This window comes from Notolepis coatsorum, assembly GCF_963971535.1.
Source record: "Notolepis coatsorum genome assembly, chromosome: 10".
Taxonomy (NCBI): domain Eukaryota; kingdom Metazoa; phylum Chordata; class Actinopteri; order Aulopiformes; family Paralepididae; genus Notolepis; species Notolepis coatsorum.
Window position 1 is genome coordinate 136,242,661 of NC_140174.1, and position 15,000 is coordinate 136,257,660.

General features: G+C 41.9%; 1 protein-coding gene across 1 annotated transcript in view; it reads right to left on the bottom strand.

Annotated features, from left to right (window-relative positions):
* The window catches only part of tmc2b (transmembrane channel-like 2b), a gene marked incomplete at both ends in the record, with an annotated part of 36,073 nt that overhangs the window by 3,858 nt on the left and 17,215 nt on the right, over positions 1–15,000 (bottom strand). Inside the window, 3 exons of the mRNA XM_084323200.1 lie at positions 805–1,044; positions 1,162–1,229; positions 14,854–14,982. Coding sequence (XP_084179326.1) covers positions 805–1,044; positions 1,162–1,229; positions 14,854–14,982 — 437 coding nt within the window. The remainder of the gene's footprint in view (positions 1–804; positions 1,045–1,161; positions 1,230–14,853; positions 14,983–15,000) is intronic.

A 15,000-nucleotide genomic window follows, 5' to 3' on the forward strand; every position in this document is an offset into this window, starting at 1 on the left:
AGTTGATAAAAATAAATAAATTAAAAAAAATATATATATATATGGAGTTAGGAGGTTTTGTCCCGCCAGCAGCGGTATGTATAAGAGGGACTATTCTTCTGATCATAGGTTTCACTGTCTACATTGTTATCTCCAAAACTACAGTATTATACTGTATAGCTATGCAATCCTGCACTACATCATATCTAACAATAACAATCTGCTGAGAAGGGGGTTCGTGAATTGTACACTATATTATTTTCTGGCAATCCACTCTGAATCCACTGGACTCAAGGAAATCCTGATTCTTTTTGGATACAAATGATCCCAATCCTATGTTAAAGTTTTGAGCTACGGATTTTGATTTAATCCGTAAAAATCTGATTAGATCACTTTTGAACTCCTGGGCCCAGGTTCTCAATGGTTCTCCAACCTAAAGCCACTCATAATAAAGACGTTAACTGATCCCTGTGAGACAACAGGGAACCCTGGGGCGACAGTGGCTCAGGAGGTAGAGCGGTCATCTGGTGGTCAGAAGGTTCCCGGTTCGATCCCCACTCCTTGAGCAAGACACTTAACCCCTAATTGCTCCTGATGTGCAGGTTGGCACCTTGCGTGGTCACCTCTGCCATCGGTGTGTGAGTGTGTGAGTGAGTGGGTGAATGTGAGGAACAAAATTGTAAAGTGCTTCAGATAAAAGCACTGTATAAAAATGCACCATTTACGACATTTGATCAAATGGGGCCTAGTGTGTAATCAATCTGGGGGTTCCTGGACTAGAGCATGACGGTGTAGACCACAGACTCTGGAGGCTCCCCTGCCCACCTAAAGGGCCCGCAGTCGAAGGAGGGGGACAGGGTCATGACGGTGTAGACCACGGGCAGGATGCTCAGGAACAGCACCAGCAGCAGCAGGCCCATGTAGAAGTTGTTGGAGCGCGACGCCTTGAAGATCCTGGCGTGGGGCACGTTACAGCTCATCACCGCCCAGCACTGGTAGTACATGGACGAGAGGAGACGAAGGACATTGAGACCTACCAGGCCAGGGGCGTAGAACGCTCCCATCCTGCAGCGCGGGAAGATTAGTTTAGGGGACGGGAAGATTAGGAGATTGTTTATTTATTTATTATTATTATTATAATTTTTTTGAGAATTGTCATCAATTTGATGAAGAGCAATTCACCATATCATGCCTTGATTGAAGATGAGCCCGAGCACATTACCACTGATGTCGAACTCTCCGTATGAGGGCTGGAAGCAGAAACACAGCAACACATTAATCACATTCAATGATCACTCCCCCCTCTCTCTCTCCCTCCCTCCCTCCATCTTTCTCCACTCGCCCCCTCTCCCTCCCCCACTCTCTCTCTCTCTCAACCACACCCCTCTCTCTCTCTCCCACCATCTTTTCTCCACCCCCCTCTCTCTCAACCACACCCCCCTCTCTCTCCTCCTCCATCATTCTCCACTCCCCCTTCTCTCTCTCTCTCTCTCTCTCTCTCTCTCTCTCTCTCTCTCTCTCTCTCTCTCTCTCTCTCTCTCTCTCTCTCTCTCTCTCTCTCTCTCTCTCTCTCTCTCTCTCTCTCTCTCTCTCTCTCTCTCTCTCTCTCTCTCTCAGTGCAGTGTCCAGTGTCAGTGAATGTGAGGGAGGGATCCTGCCAGATGTCATTGTGTCATCATGTATCATGTTGACTTGAACCTGCAGCCACACCGTCTTCACTGGTGGTGACGTGGCACTCAGCCAGGATAACATTACATACATGTCAACATACAGTGTAGTGATACATATGTTTGCATACAAGAACATCAACAGTGAGCAGTGTGTAACTGAATAGCTGACAATATCATGTAGTACATAATTATGTCCTGTAAGCTTGTGTTGCATGACATAGAATGAAAAATATCAGTACAATCTTTGGTACTACATAATTATATCAAAGTATATGGGATATTATGGATTTACCCCAATCAGCTGAGATGGAGTATCGACCTCATATCGCCCTCATCACCTGATTCTCAAGAAACTTTCTGTGTGGCATCTAGGGACCAACGTCTTTACATGTATAATTTATATAGTTAATAGGGCAAACTGTATGGCCACCAGATCCAATGGAAGTGTGGAATATATATATATATATAATATGAATGGTACAGTGAGCACACAGGACGTCATGTGTTACTTGTAAATGCTTTGTCTGATTCTAGTGATCAAACTAGACACATGTGTTTGTCCTCTGATAGCATCATGACACTGCTGTCCTCACAAAACTACATCAACCACCTCAACAGCCTGTCAAGTCATGATGAAAATGTAAATGTGTTGCCAACTTTTAAATGTCTTCATAAATACACATTTTCTACTTTTTTACTACTCCTGAGGCGCTCACTCGATTTTCATTAGACTTATGTGGCATCTAGGTGGTATCCGGTTTAAAAGCTGTATAAAGTAGGTTGGTAGAGGTCAGATTAGAGGGCATGATCAAAAGGTGTCATTGAGGGTTGGAGACAGCATAGTCCAGTTAATTAATTAATTAATTAATTAATTAATTAATTGAGAGAGAGCGAGAGAGAGAGAGAGAGAGAGAGAGAGAGAGAGAGAGAGAGAGAGAGAGAGAGAGAGAGAGATTATGCTTACGTTAATATTAATAATTTGCTTTGGCAACATGTACAAGTTACATCATGCCACTAAAGTCATTTGAATTTAATTTAATTTAATTGAGAGAGAGGGGGGAGGGAGAGTGAGAGGGAGAGAGAGAGAGTTGAATTGAATTGAGAGAGAGAGAGAAAGAGAGGGAGAGAAGAGAGAGAGAGAGAGAGAGAGAGAGAGAGAGAGAGAGAGAGAGAGAGAGAGAGAGAGAGAGAGAGAGAGAGAGAGAGAGAGACTTTGACTTTTGATGTTCTTTATTAAGACATGTCAACTAAAAACAGTCAGTAGAGACACAAAAATCTCACGGCATCTTCGTAAAAACAACACACACACCCACACACTCACCCGCACACACACACACACACACACACACACACACACACACACACACACACACACACACACACACGCACACACACGCACACGCACACACACACACACACACACACACACACACACACACACACACACATACACACACACACACACACACACACACGCACACACACACACACAAACACCCCAACAAACCCCAAAAACGTCCTTCAGCACATAAAAACCACTTGACATTCAAATGCATATGTTCAGCCCCTCCTCCCCCACAGTACACATTGCATTCCCCAGTCCCCAAGCATTCACGAACGTATCAACATTATGTCTCAGTGAGAAAACCATGAACTCTAATCTAAGGCATGCAGAAATCATACCCCTCAGCATAGGCACCGATTCCGTAGGACCAACGCCCCTGATCCTATTCCTACGGGTCAGCAGCCAAATGGCTAACTTAGCCTGCCCGTAAATAAAGTTCAGTAAAACGCTCACAGCCTTGTTACGTAATGAATATGTATGGCCGAGGATGAAACTCTCCACACAGAACATCACCCCCAGCTTCACACACAACCCTTTTAGGAACCACAACACCCTATTGATCCTTTGACACTTTAGGAAAACATGGGTTACAGTCTCAGATACTCCGCAAAAGGGGCACCCAAGGCCAGATTAAGACTTCAGAGGCCCCTGGGCCAGATTCTTGTGGAGGCCCCCCCACACACACATACACGTGCACGCACGCACAGTGGCGTTTTATATGTCACTTTAAAAAATATATAGAATATTCAGTGATGGGCAGTAGCTAGCTACAAGTATCGACGCTACATAGCTTAACTACAATTCTCAGTAGCGTGATGGTAGCGTCGCTACTTTTTAACCAGGGTAGCGGTCTCTGTAGCAGAGCTATTTATAAAACGAAGTAGTGACGTAGCGACGAGGAAACGCTACACGCTACTGTCGGGAGAAACAGTCTAGAGTACTATAAAGTTTTGTGAGGAGAAAAAAAAACTCCCCGTAAAAAACCCACTATGATTGGTTGGTTGGTTTAGATATGAGTATGACGACTCACGATTGGGTATGGTAGGCCAAAACATTACGGGTAGGCCAGTCAGAGGCAGGATAGGGCGGGACTCCAACCCGCAAATCAGGAAGTGAAAATCAAAACACAGACGTACTGAATGAATGAATGCAATTTAACGGATTACATGAACCAGTCCGCGCGAAATGGCAGAGGGGTTCGATGGCATTGATGAAGATGATGATGTCAATAACAACAATGCCTCTCCATGGCCCTATCTGGGACACATTTATGAGTTTGACTGAAAAAACGGCTAAAACATATGCTGCTCTCAACTGCCCACACGTCCAGCACTAACTTGAGAACACATTCAGGTGAGCTGATGAAAATCAACTGTTCCCAAACAGCACACAAGTCAGTACACTTTTTGTCAACAGCTTTAACTAACAGATAGCTCCTATCATGATGATGTTTCACTGTAGGCAGAAAATGAACAATATTATAGGGGTGGAGAAAAGAAAAAAAAAGGGAAAAGCAGTGGTTCTCAACCTGTGGGACAGGACCCCCAGGGGGGGTCCCCACATGATTTTGGGGCCATGGAATGTTTTGTGAGTTACATATTTAAATACATTTGGTCATTTAGCTGACACTTTCATTCAAAGCAACTTACAAATTGTGTACAACAAGTCAACAGGAGTGGTACATATCTAGCAGCCAAGGATAAGTAGTATTGTTTGTCAGTGTCAAGCTTGAGTGTTATACTCTGAGTACATACTGTAGTAGTATAGACATATTAGCATAGTTGGTAGTAGTATATACATGGTAGCATAATACTAGTCAAATGAAGTAAAACAGTTACAATTCAGATATTGAAGAAGTGTGTTTTTGGTTGATAAAGTGGGCAGGTTTCAGAAGATGCAGAGTTTAGGGATAAATAATACATAAAGATAGAATAGAAAAAAAAGACCATTACTGCATCAAAAGTAATCAACAAACTATACTATAAAAACTGATAAAACCAAATGGTCTCTTTCTTTTCTTTTGTAGAGGCTGCACCCAGCTAAACTTGCCTTCCTGGATTTTGTACATAATACAAGTTCATGTTAAAAGGATGACACAAAAAGCCAGACCGAGGGCTTGTTTCAGTTTTATAATAAACAATCAAACTGAGAATTTTTTTTGCCTGCCTATTTGTTTGGTGGAAACTTGATCACGAAGTAAAAAATAAAATAAAATAAAGTAGTGCCGATGTAGCTAGCTATTTTTGCCATGTTCTTGTAGTGTAGCTTGCTACATTTATCTGGGGATAGCTTCCATTGTAGTTGAGCTATATTTAATTGAGAGTAACTTGTAGTGTAGCTTGCTACATTTTCCAAGTAGCTTGCCCATCACTGAGAATATTTAGAAGTGGTGGGCTCTGAGGGCCAAGCTAAAAGGACTTTGATCACCCCTGCCCACTTTGACAACCTAGGATGGCTTAGAGTAGACGACAGAGTACAGCAACTTGCAATGGGCCTGGTCTACAAGATACACTACACGAACAAGGTACCCATGTACATGTACATGTACAGTGGAAATGTACAGTTTCTACGTCAAATGTATATACTCCCTTTTCTTGACTCCTTCTGTATCACAAACAGTACTGTATTTGCAAATCTGGTATGTCATAAATGTATAGATGTAGCAGTACTGACTATCTGTATGTCATGTATGTCATATATGTCCTGATGAATTGAAAATGGGGGACCCTGATGTAAACAAGACGAAAGTCTTTCTCTGGTCTGCATCCCCTTAACAATTGTGTGTATTGAGCTGTACTGTATTGTACCCATTCTGCAATCTGTTAATAAAGTTTTCAATCAATCAATCAATCAATCAATGTCAAAATACTTCACAAAGGTCAGTGAATACCACGATCACAACACTAGAGGGAGCTCCACAAATCATGTTAAACCCAGATTCGGCTCAAACAAGGGACTAAACACGTTTCGCAATTATGCCACATCAATGTGGAACGCCCTACCCAAAGCTGTAAAGGAATGTGAATCACTACCCACTTTCAAAAACACTCTCAAAGAACACCTACGGGAGACTGCAATTCGAAACTGGCCCCTGTAAATGTCCTAACACAACCCCCTCCAATGTACAGTAAATTACTGTGAAGTGTCACAGCTAACTAGTGACACTGGTTATTATGAGTTTCTCAAGTTTCTTTAATAGTTGTCATACAGAAGTAAAGAATACTTTCATACAAAATGCTTCTTACTGTTACGCTCCAGAGACTGTGCTAGACAAGATAGTATCAAATAACATAGTATAGCATGTAATTTAGAAGAAGAAAATGAGGTCACAGTGTTCGGTATAGACATATGTACAATGTTCTGAGTTACCATATAATATACAATACTATGCAGTGTACTAATGTACAGTACTATATAGTGCAAAGCAGAAATGGGATGAGGTACAATTTAGGTACAATTTACAGTAAGGTGTACGAGTTGTAGTGCAATCCTTCATCAATAAATATAAAGTGTGGGGAGTGGGTGCTACAGTGTGTTTGTTTAAAGTGGGTGTGTGCTATAAAGTGTGTGGAGTGGGTGCTACAGTGTGTTTGTTTAAAGTGAGTGTGTGCGTGTGGATGTGTGTGCTTTTATTATATATGATTATGAGGAATGTCTGTATATTCTTCCTCCCACTTGTGTAAAACTGTGAGAACTATGGACTGTGGACTCTGGAACAGTAAATTGTGTACACTACAATATCTTGCGTGATCCTGGAGAATGGAATCAATGGAATCAATGGAATCAATACAATAGGTTTATTGTATATATTTGTTTTAAATCTAGGCATATGTTACTATAGGTGTCTAGAGGTGATATGTATTCATATATATATATATATGTGTATATGTATATATATGCATATACGCTTTGAACAAGTTTCTAGGCCTGGGCTGGTAATGCCCAGTCAGAAAGGAGTTGAGAAGAAACACAGCAGAAACGCGGAATGGAATGCAGAATGCATAGATCTATCTATCCTGCAGAGTTAGCCCTTGTTTTTATGAAGCAGAGGGAGAATGATGGGGAGAATGATGTGCAGAACATATCCACCAATGTATATTGAGCATTTAACATGTATATAAGAGAGGATGCTGTAAGAATGTGTGCTTCCCCCCATGTGTCTGACCTCCTATCACCATACCGAGGGGAAAGCTATTATACAACATTTAACTACAATGTGTGATGTGTACACTTTTAAAACTATGTTACAGTTAATGTGCAGTCGGAATGGAGGCAGAAGCCTTTTTGATAAGTGCAGTCTCTGTTAGACGGGGGGAATGTGCTCTCTCTATCTGTGGCCTTGAGCTAAGAGCAGGCCCAAGCTGGGAGCAGGTTGGCACATGTTAACCCTTGCCTGTCTTGCCTGCATAGAGTAAACATATAACCAATGATTTCACATGTAATAATTATGAAAACATATATATACTGTTGGTATAAAGGTATATATATATATATAATGCTATATTAATTATATGTTTCATAAGTTTCTGCTTAAAAAGAATGATATGCTTGGCGATGATACCCACAGAAGGCCTCTCCGTCTGCTTCTCTCACTATTAGAGCAAGTCAGAACGAGAGAGGCACATACAGAAGGAGTTAACGATAAGAATGTGGCCTTGCTTTCCAGCGCAGAGAGACAAAGGGAGGTTACACCATATCGGCCTCTGCTCCAGCTAGAGACAGAGGGACTTTCCACTCTGTTACTGTTACAATTACTTTTTAAGTTACAAATCAGTGGAGTAGACGGCAGCCAATGACAACTAGGAGGGGAGGAGAGTTGGTCATTATGTATTGTACGTTGGTTGGCTAGTGAAATGACATCACTGTGATATCACTGTTTTTGGACCAATAGAAAAGAGGTTTTGACATGATATATAAATGGCTGCTCCAACTTCGAGAGACAGATTTTTCAGATGTTCAGATTTTTCCATTTGTTACTTTAGAAGACAAGATGCAGGATTTTGCTTGCACGACACCAGCCGTGTCAGCAGTGATGGGCAGTAGCTTGCTACCAGTAGCGACGCTACATAGCTTAACTACAATTCTCAGTAGCGTGCTGGTAGCTCGCTACTTTTTAACCAGGGTAGCAGTCTCTGTAGCGGAGCTATTTATAGAACGAAGTAGTAACGTAGCGACGAGAAACGTTACACGCTACTTTCGTCTAGACTAGAATATCTGCGAGGAGAAAAAAAAATCCCCGTAAAAAACCCACTATGATTGGTTGGTTTGTTTAGATATGAGTGACGACTTCACGATTGGGTATGGTAGGCCAAAACGTTATGGGTAGGCCAATCAGAGGCAGGATAGGGCGGGACTCCAGCCGCAAAGCAGGAAGTGAAAATCAAAACAGACGTATTGAATGAATGCAATTTAACGGATTACATGAACAAGAACCAGTCTGAGCGAAATGGCAGAGGGGTTCGATGGCATTGATGAAGATGATGATGTCAATAACAACAATGACTCTCCATGGCCCTATCTGGGACACATTTATGAGTTTGACTGAAAAAACGGCTAAAACTATGCTGCTCTCAACTTGAAGACACATTCAGGTGAGCTGATGAAAATCAACTGTTCCCAAACAGCACACAAGTCAGTACACTTTGTCAACAGCTTTAACTAAGATAGCTGCTATCATGATGTTTCACTGTAGGCAGAAAATGAACAATATTATTGGGGTGGAGAAAAGAAAAAAAGAGGGAAAAGCAGTGGTTCTCAACCTGTGGGACAGGACCCCCAGGGGCGGTCCCCACATGATTTTGGGGCCATGGAATGTTTTGTGAGTTACATATTTAAATACATTTGGTCATTTAGCTGACACTTTCATTCAAAGCAACTTACAAATTGTGTACAACAAGTCAGTAGGAGTGGTACATATCTAGCAGCCAAGGATAAGTAGTATTGTTTGTCAGTGTCAAGCTTGAGTGTTATACTCTGAGTACATACTGTAGTAGTATAGACATATTAGCATAGTTGGTAGTAGTATATACATGGTAGCATAATACTAGTAAAATGAAGTAAAACAATTCAGATATTGAAGAAGTGTGTAATACAAGTTCATGTTAAAAGGATGACACAAAAAGCCAGACCGAGGGCTTGTTTCAGTTTTATAATAAACAATCAAACTGAGAATTTTTTTTCCTGCCTATTTGTTTGGTGGAAACTTGGTCACGAAGTAAAAATAAATAAAAAAGTAGTGCCGATGTAGCTAGCTATTTTTGCCATATTCTTGTAGTGTAGCTTGCTACATTTCTCTGGGGATAGCTTCCATTGTAGTTGAGCTATATTTAATCGAGAGTAACTTGTAGTGTAGCTTGCTACATTTTCCAAGTAGCTTGCCCATCACTGCGTGTCAGGCTATTGCGATCTTAGAGATGAGATGTTTTGTTTTGTTTTTTGTAACTTCATTGAAATAAAGATTACTTTTTTCTAATTATCCATTGAATTCTTGGACTGATTTCTGCCAGCAATGTGCCACGATGCCGGCCGCGCCCTGATTTCCTATTGAAGGTGACTATAATGGTTAATGCTTTTCAGCTAAAAGTTATATATTATATATATTAGAGCTGGGCCGTTAACGGCGTTAACGTGCTGCGTTAACGCTATACTAGTATCGCGCGATAATATAATTAACGCATTAATCTAATATATATATATATTTTTTTACCTTTATTTACTCAGGGTAGGTTCGCTGAGCACAGACGCTCTTTTTCAGGAACGCCCTGCTTCACATTCACACAGTTCCATTCACACCTGGGAGCTGCCCAGTACAACCACAGTTGACACCATTGGCCACTGAGCAACTCCACTGGAGCAGTTGATTCAAGCCATGTCACATAGTTCAAGTTTGAAATGATTCTTTCTGTTTTGCTCCTGAGAGTGTGCTAGATACTGTACTGTACTGGTAATATTATTTATTTGTGTTAACTTCTGAATAAAACAACTTATTAAACACAAGTACATCTTATTGAACATTATTTTGATATTTCATTACCAATTATCATAGCAAAACAGCTTTTTCAAACAGTCTGTAATGCATTTTGGAATGGGGAGATGGGCTCATGGTGTAATGGGCCACCTGGCCTGAGAAACATAAGGAGGAAAGAAAAAGTAAGGACTTACTTCTGGTCATTATTTGGGTAGAACACACATATTTTTATATGGTAACTCAGAACATTGTACATATGTCTATACCGAACACTGTGACCTCATTTTCTTCTTCTAAATTACATGCTATACTATGTTATTTGATACTATCTTGTCTAGCACAGTCTCTGGAGCGTAACAGTAAGAAGCATTTTGTATGAAAGTATTCTGTACTTCTGTATGACAACTATTAAAGAAACTTGAAACTTGAAACTTGATATTTTGAATGCCTTCGGCAGTTTTTTTTTTTTTTTTTGGGCCATTTTAATCTAGATTAATCTAGATTAAATCCAGGATTGCAGATAGATTAATCTAGATTAAAAAAAATTATCTATGCCCACCTCTAATATATATATATGCTATGTACTGTATAAATACTATACATGGCAATGTTTGTTGTTTGCGGGTTCTGGTATCTCGGTTCGATGGGCTGTCAGGTCTGTGGGAAATCGATTGTCTAAATCACTGCAGGATTGGATGGTCGGTCCCTCTGGCGGACGGGCCTGTCGGATTGACAGGAGGTACTGGGGCTTGCAAACAATGATTACGTGTTAGTACGCTAATGTTATATTATTAACAGTGGTAATACTTATTAAAAGAGTAGTAATACAACCAAGCTTTTCAAATTATCAGTACTACATGCCTTCCCTTTAATGAGGACGGTGATGATAATGATAATAATAATATTATTGTTATTATAGGCAATAAGGGTTCTCCTAGACATACATTCGGTCTATTACAAACAAGAAGAGATTAACAACTCTTCATGCTTACATTTCATATCAACTGGATATAACTAGACCAGTGACTTTGAAGTAATCTAGACAGAAATAGTAATTGACTCGAGAACTTGGCGAGGTTAGCACCTCGCTGGGGGATATCGAGCGGCCAAAGGGTTATATCTCAAGTAAGTGATCTGAGATAATTAGAGACAAGCCCATCGGCTCTTAACAATTACCAAGTATGGTTTTGTCAATATTCCAATGTACAGTTTTTCTTATACAGTTGTACAGTGTCCCCCACCCACCCAGCCCTCACACCCACCGAACCACCTCCAATGTACAGTCCCCCCCACCCCCCAACCCCACCTCACCTACCCAACCTCCTCCAATGTACAGTTTCTACGTCAAATGTATATACTCTCTTTTCTGGACTCTTTTCGTATCACAAACAGTACTGTATTTGCAAATCTGGTATGTCATAAATGTATAGATGTAGCAGTACTGTCTATCTGTATGTCATGTATGTCATATATGTTATGATGAATTGAAAATGGGGGACCCTGATGTAAACAAGACGAAAGTCTTTCTCTGGTCTGCATCCCCTTAACAATTATTGAGCTGTACTGTACTGTACCCATTCTACAATCTGTTAATAAAGTTTTCAATCAATCAATCAAGAAGAGAAAAGAAACACGTCATGTTTAGATGGGGGGATGGCGCCATCCTCAGGAAGAAAAAAAACATGCACACACTTTGGAGACAAGAATATAATATTAGAATAGTAAGCTTACTTTTACGTGAATGTCAATTTAAATTATAATTAGGGAAGGGAGGGGGTTAAAATGTGTTTTTGTCCTGTGTTACTGTCTGTGAATTAATTAATTAATGAAAATTGTATTTAACAGATTGCAGAATGGGTACAAATAATACAGTACGGCTCAATACACACAATTGTTAAGGGGATGCAGACCAGAGAAAGACGTTTGTCTTGTTTACATCAGGGTCCCCCATTTTCAATTCATAGTGACATGTATGACATGCACAACATATATGACATCATGACATTTATGGCATAGGGACATACATGACATACAGGTATATAGTACTGTTACATTTGTGACATATATGATATGCAAATATACAGTACTGTTACCCATAGATCCTGATAGAGAGTATATACATATGATGGGGAGGGGACTGTACATTAGGAGGGGGTGGGTGGGTGGGAGAGAAATATACATACGGTGGGGAGAGAATATATACATTACATACGGTGGGGAGGGGACTGTCTATTAGGTGGGGGTGGGGCTGTATGTATGTATGTATGTATGTATGTATGTATGTATGTATGTATGTATGTATGTATGTATGTATGTATGTATGTATGTATGTATGTATGTATGTATGTATGTATGTATGTATGTATGTATGTATGTATGTATGTATGTAAGTATGTATGTATGTATGTATGTAAGTATGTATGTATGTATGTATGTATGTATGTATGTATGTATGTATGTATGTATGTATGTATGTATGTGTGTATGTATGTATGTATGTATGTATGTATGTATGTATGTATGTATGTATAAAAGAAAAAAAATACAATCGAAATATTGACTGACGTTTCTTAGGCGACTCTTTCGAAGTTGGTTAAGGTTAGAGTATGGAATCAGGGCTGGTGTTCTATCGCCCTGCTCTAAGACAAACTCTAACCTTAACCAACTTCGAAAGAGTGCCAAGCTTAACCGGTGAAAGAAAGAGGCGTCACGCGATTGGCGCTACCAGAAACGTCAGTGGCCAATCAGAGCGCAGAACGCGAACGCAGAACTGGAAATCCGTTGGTAAAAGTATTCAGGCGTCGGGGCTGGGATGTGGAGATGCAAGTTTTGACTTTTTATTGCTGTTTTTACCTCAAACGGAAAACCTCAAACTCTTATGAAGAGGAGAAAAAATACTCAAGATTAGCCACTTGCAGACGGCAGGGTGTGACATACTGTATATTTTAGTTGATGAAATATTTTTGTTGACAAAATATTTTAGTTGATGAAATATGTTTTCATTTCAGTGTCACAGTATGACATCGATCTCCAAAATAAGAAAAAAAATAAAAATAAAATGTGGGGCCTCTAGTGACGAGGGGCCTCCACATTTTTTTTAAATAAAAGTAAAAAAAAAAATAAACAAATATTTGGGGCCTCGAGTGACGAGGGGCCTCCAAACATTTTTTAAATAAAAGTTAAAAAAATAATAATACTAATTTGGGGCCTCTTGTGACGAGGGGCCTCCAAAAGGCCTCTAGTGACGAGGGGCCTTAAAAAAAAGTAAAAAGTAAAGTTAAAAAAAAAAAAAAAAAAAATGTTGGGGGCCTCTAGTGACGAGGGGCCTCAAAAAAAAATTAAAATAAAAAAAAAAAATTTGGGGGGGCCTCATCACTAGAGGCCCACGGGCCGCGGCCCGGACGGCCCGGTCGTTAATCCGGCCCTGGGGGCACCCATCACCCACCCCCGGATCCACCCGAGCCAGGAACCGATTTGTTGCCAACACCCCATGCGCTATCCTCCACTGTAGGTCCCCTGACCTCTTAGGCAGAGGCTGTTTGTAAAAAACCCTCCACCTAAAGCTAGCAGTGCTGCCATCACCCAGCACCCCCTGCCACTGATGCTGCCTGACGTCCTGCAGGGACCTGATGTTTCTGACCTTCATGCAGGTTATGTACAGAGCCTTGCCACATGCCAGGCTAAACTGCCCCAAGCTGGGGGTGGTAAAGGACAGTAAACCTCCCTCCTCCTGCCAGACCCCATTCTCTGCCGACACCTGCAATGCAGGGAACTCCAGCACCTCCCCTCCCGGTGGCATCACTCTGCGGTCTCTGACATAGTCCGGCAGAACCCCCAGCACTTCCCTGATAAACCCTTCCAGCAGTCTCAGAGATGTTATTCCAGTCCGTAGCGAAAGCTCCCGAGGGGTCTTCCACTCCCCTCTCTCTGGCGACAGTAAATGCGAACGTTTTCTGATGCCCCCTCTCATGAGCCGCTGTCTCAGGGTGGCAGAACGCACCGCCTCCAGGGGGAACAAAACAAAGGCTCCTCCCATACCCACGGTCCTTGTGCCTCATCCTCCACCCGAGTCTTTCTCAGCAGCCGCCAAGCCCTCAGCACCGACAGGTAGAAATCCGAGACCCCCACAGTGTTCAGCTCCTCCAGTTCCATCAGGAACAACTGCAGGTCCAGCCCTAAACCACCAGCCTTCCGCAGCAGCGCACATGCTGGCCCCCTCCAGCATATTCCCGTACTGTATTGCAGCTTCTGTACTGCCTGAAGTCTGAAAGCATTCATCCTGCTCGATAAGGCTTTGTCCTCTTTCCTGAACCGGCAAATAAAGGACTGCGGCCCTCAGCCAGTGATGTCTGGACCAGAAAAAGTCCACCAGCTTCCTCTGGATGTCTGCCAGGAAGCCCCTGGGGGGGTTAAGAACAGCCAGCCGATGCCACAGGGATGAAGCCACCAGGTTATTAACTATGAGCACCCTCCCTCTATAGGATATCTGCGATAGCAGCCACTTCCACCTTGACAACCTAGCCACCATTGACTGTGCTACTCCCTCCCAATTTTTACTGACCCACCCTTCTGATCCCAGATATACCCCTAAAAGCTTGAGGCCATTCACACCCCACTGTAGCTCCCCCGGTAACTGTGGTAATGTCAGGCCCCTCCATGCCCCACACTGCAGTGCCTCACTCTTACCCCAGTTCACCCTCGCTGAAGCTGCTCTCGCATACACCTCTAGGCTATTCTCTATGGCTCTTACATCCTCCCCATCCCTGACAAAGATGGTCAAGTCATCCGCGTAGGCAGACAGACAGAGAGAGAGAGAAAAAGAGAGAGAGAGAGAGAGAGAGAGAGAGAGAGAGAGAGAGAGAGAGAGAGAGAGAGAGAGAGAGACTACTCACAAACCCAGCTTCCAGGTCCCAGCACCAGCAGTAGTTGAGGAAGCGGACAGTGATGGCTCGTAGAAAGTCACCAACCAGGATGGTCAAATAGGTCACCTGGATGTCTGACACAGTCAGCTTCACAAACTCCTGGCGAGGGATAAACAA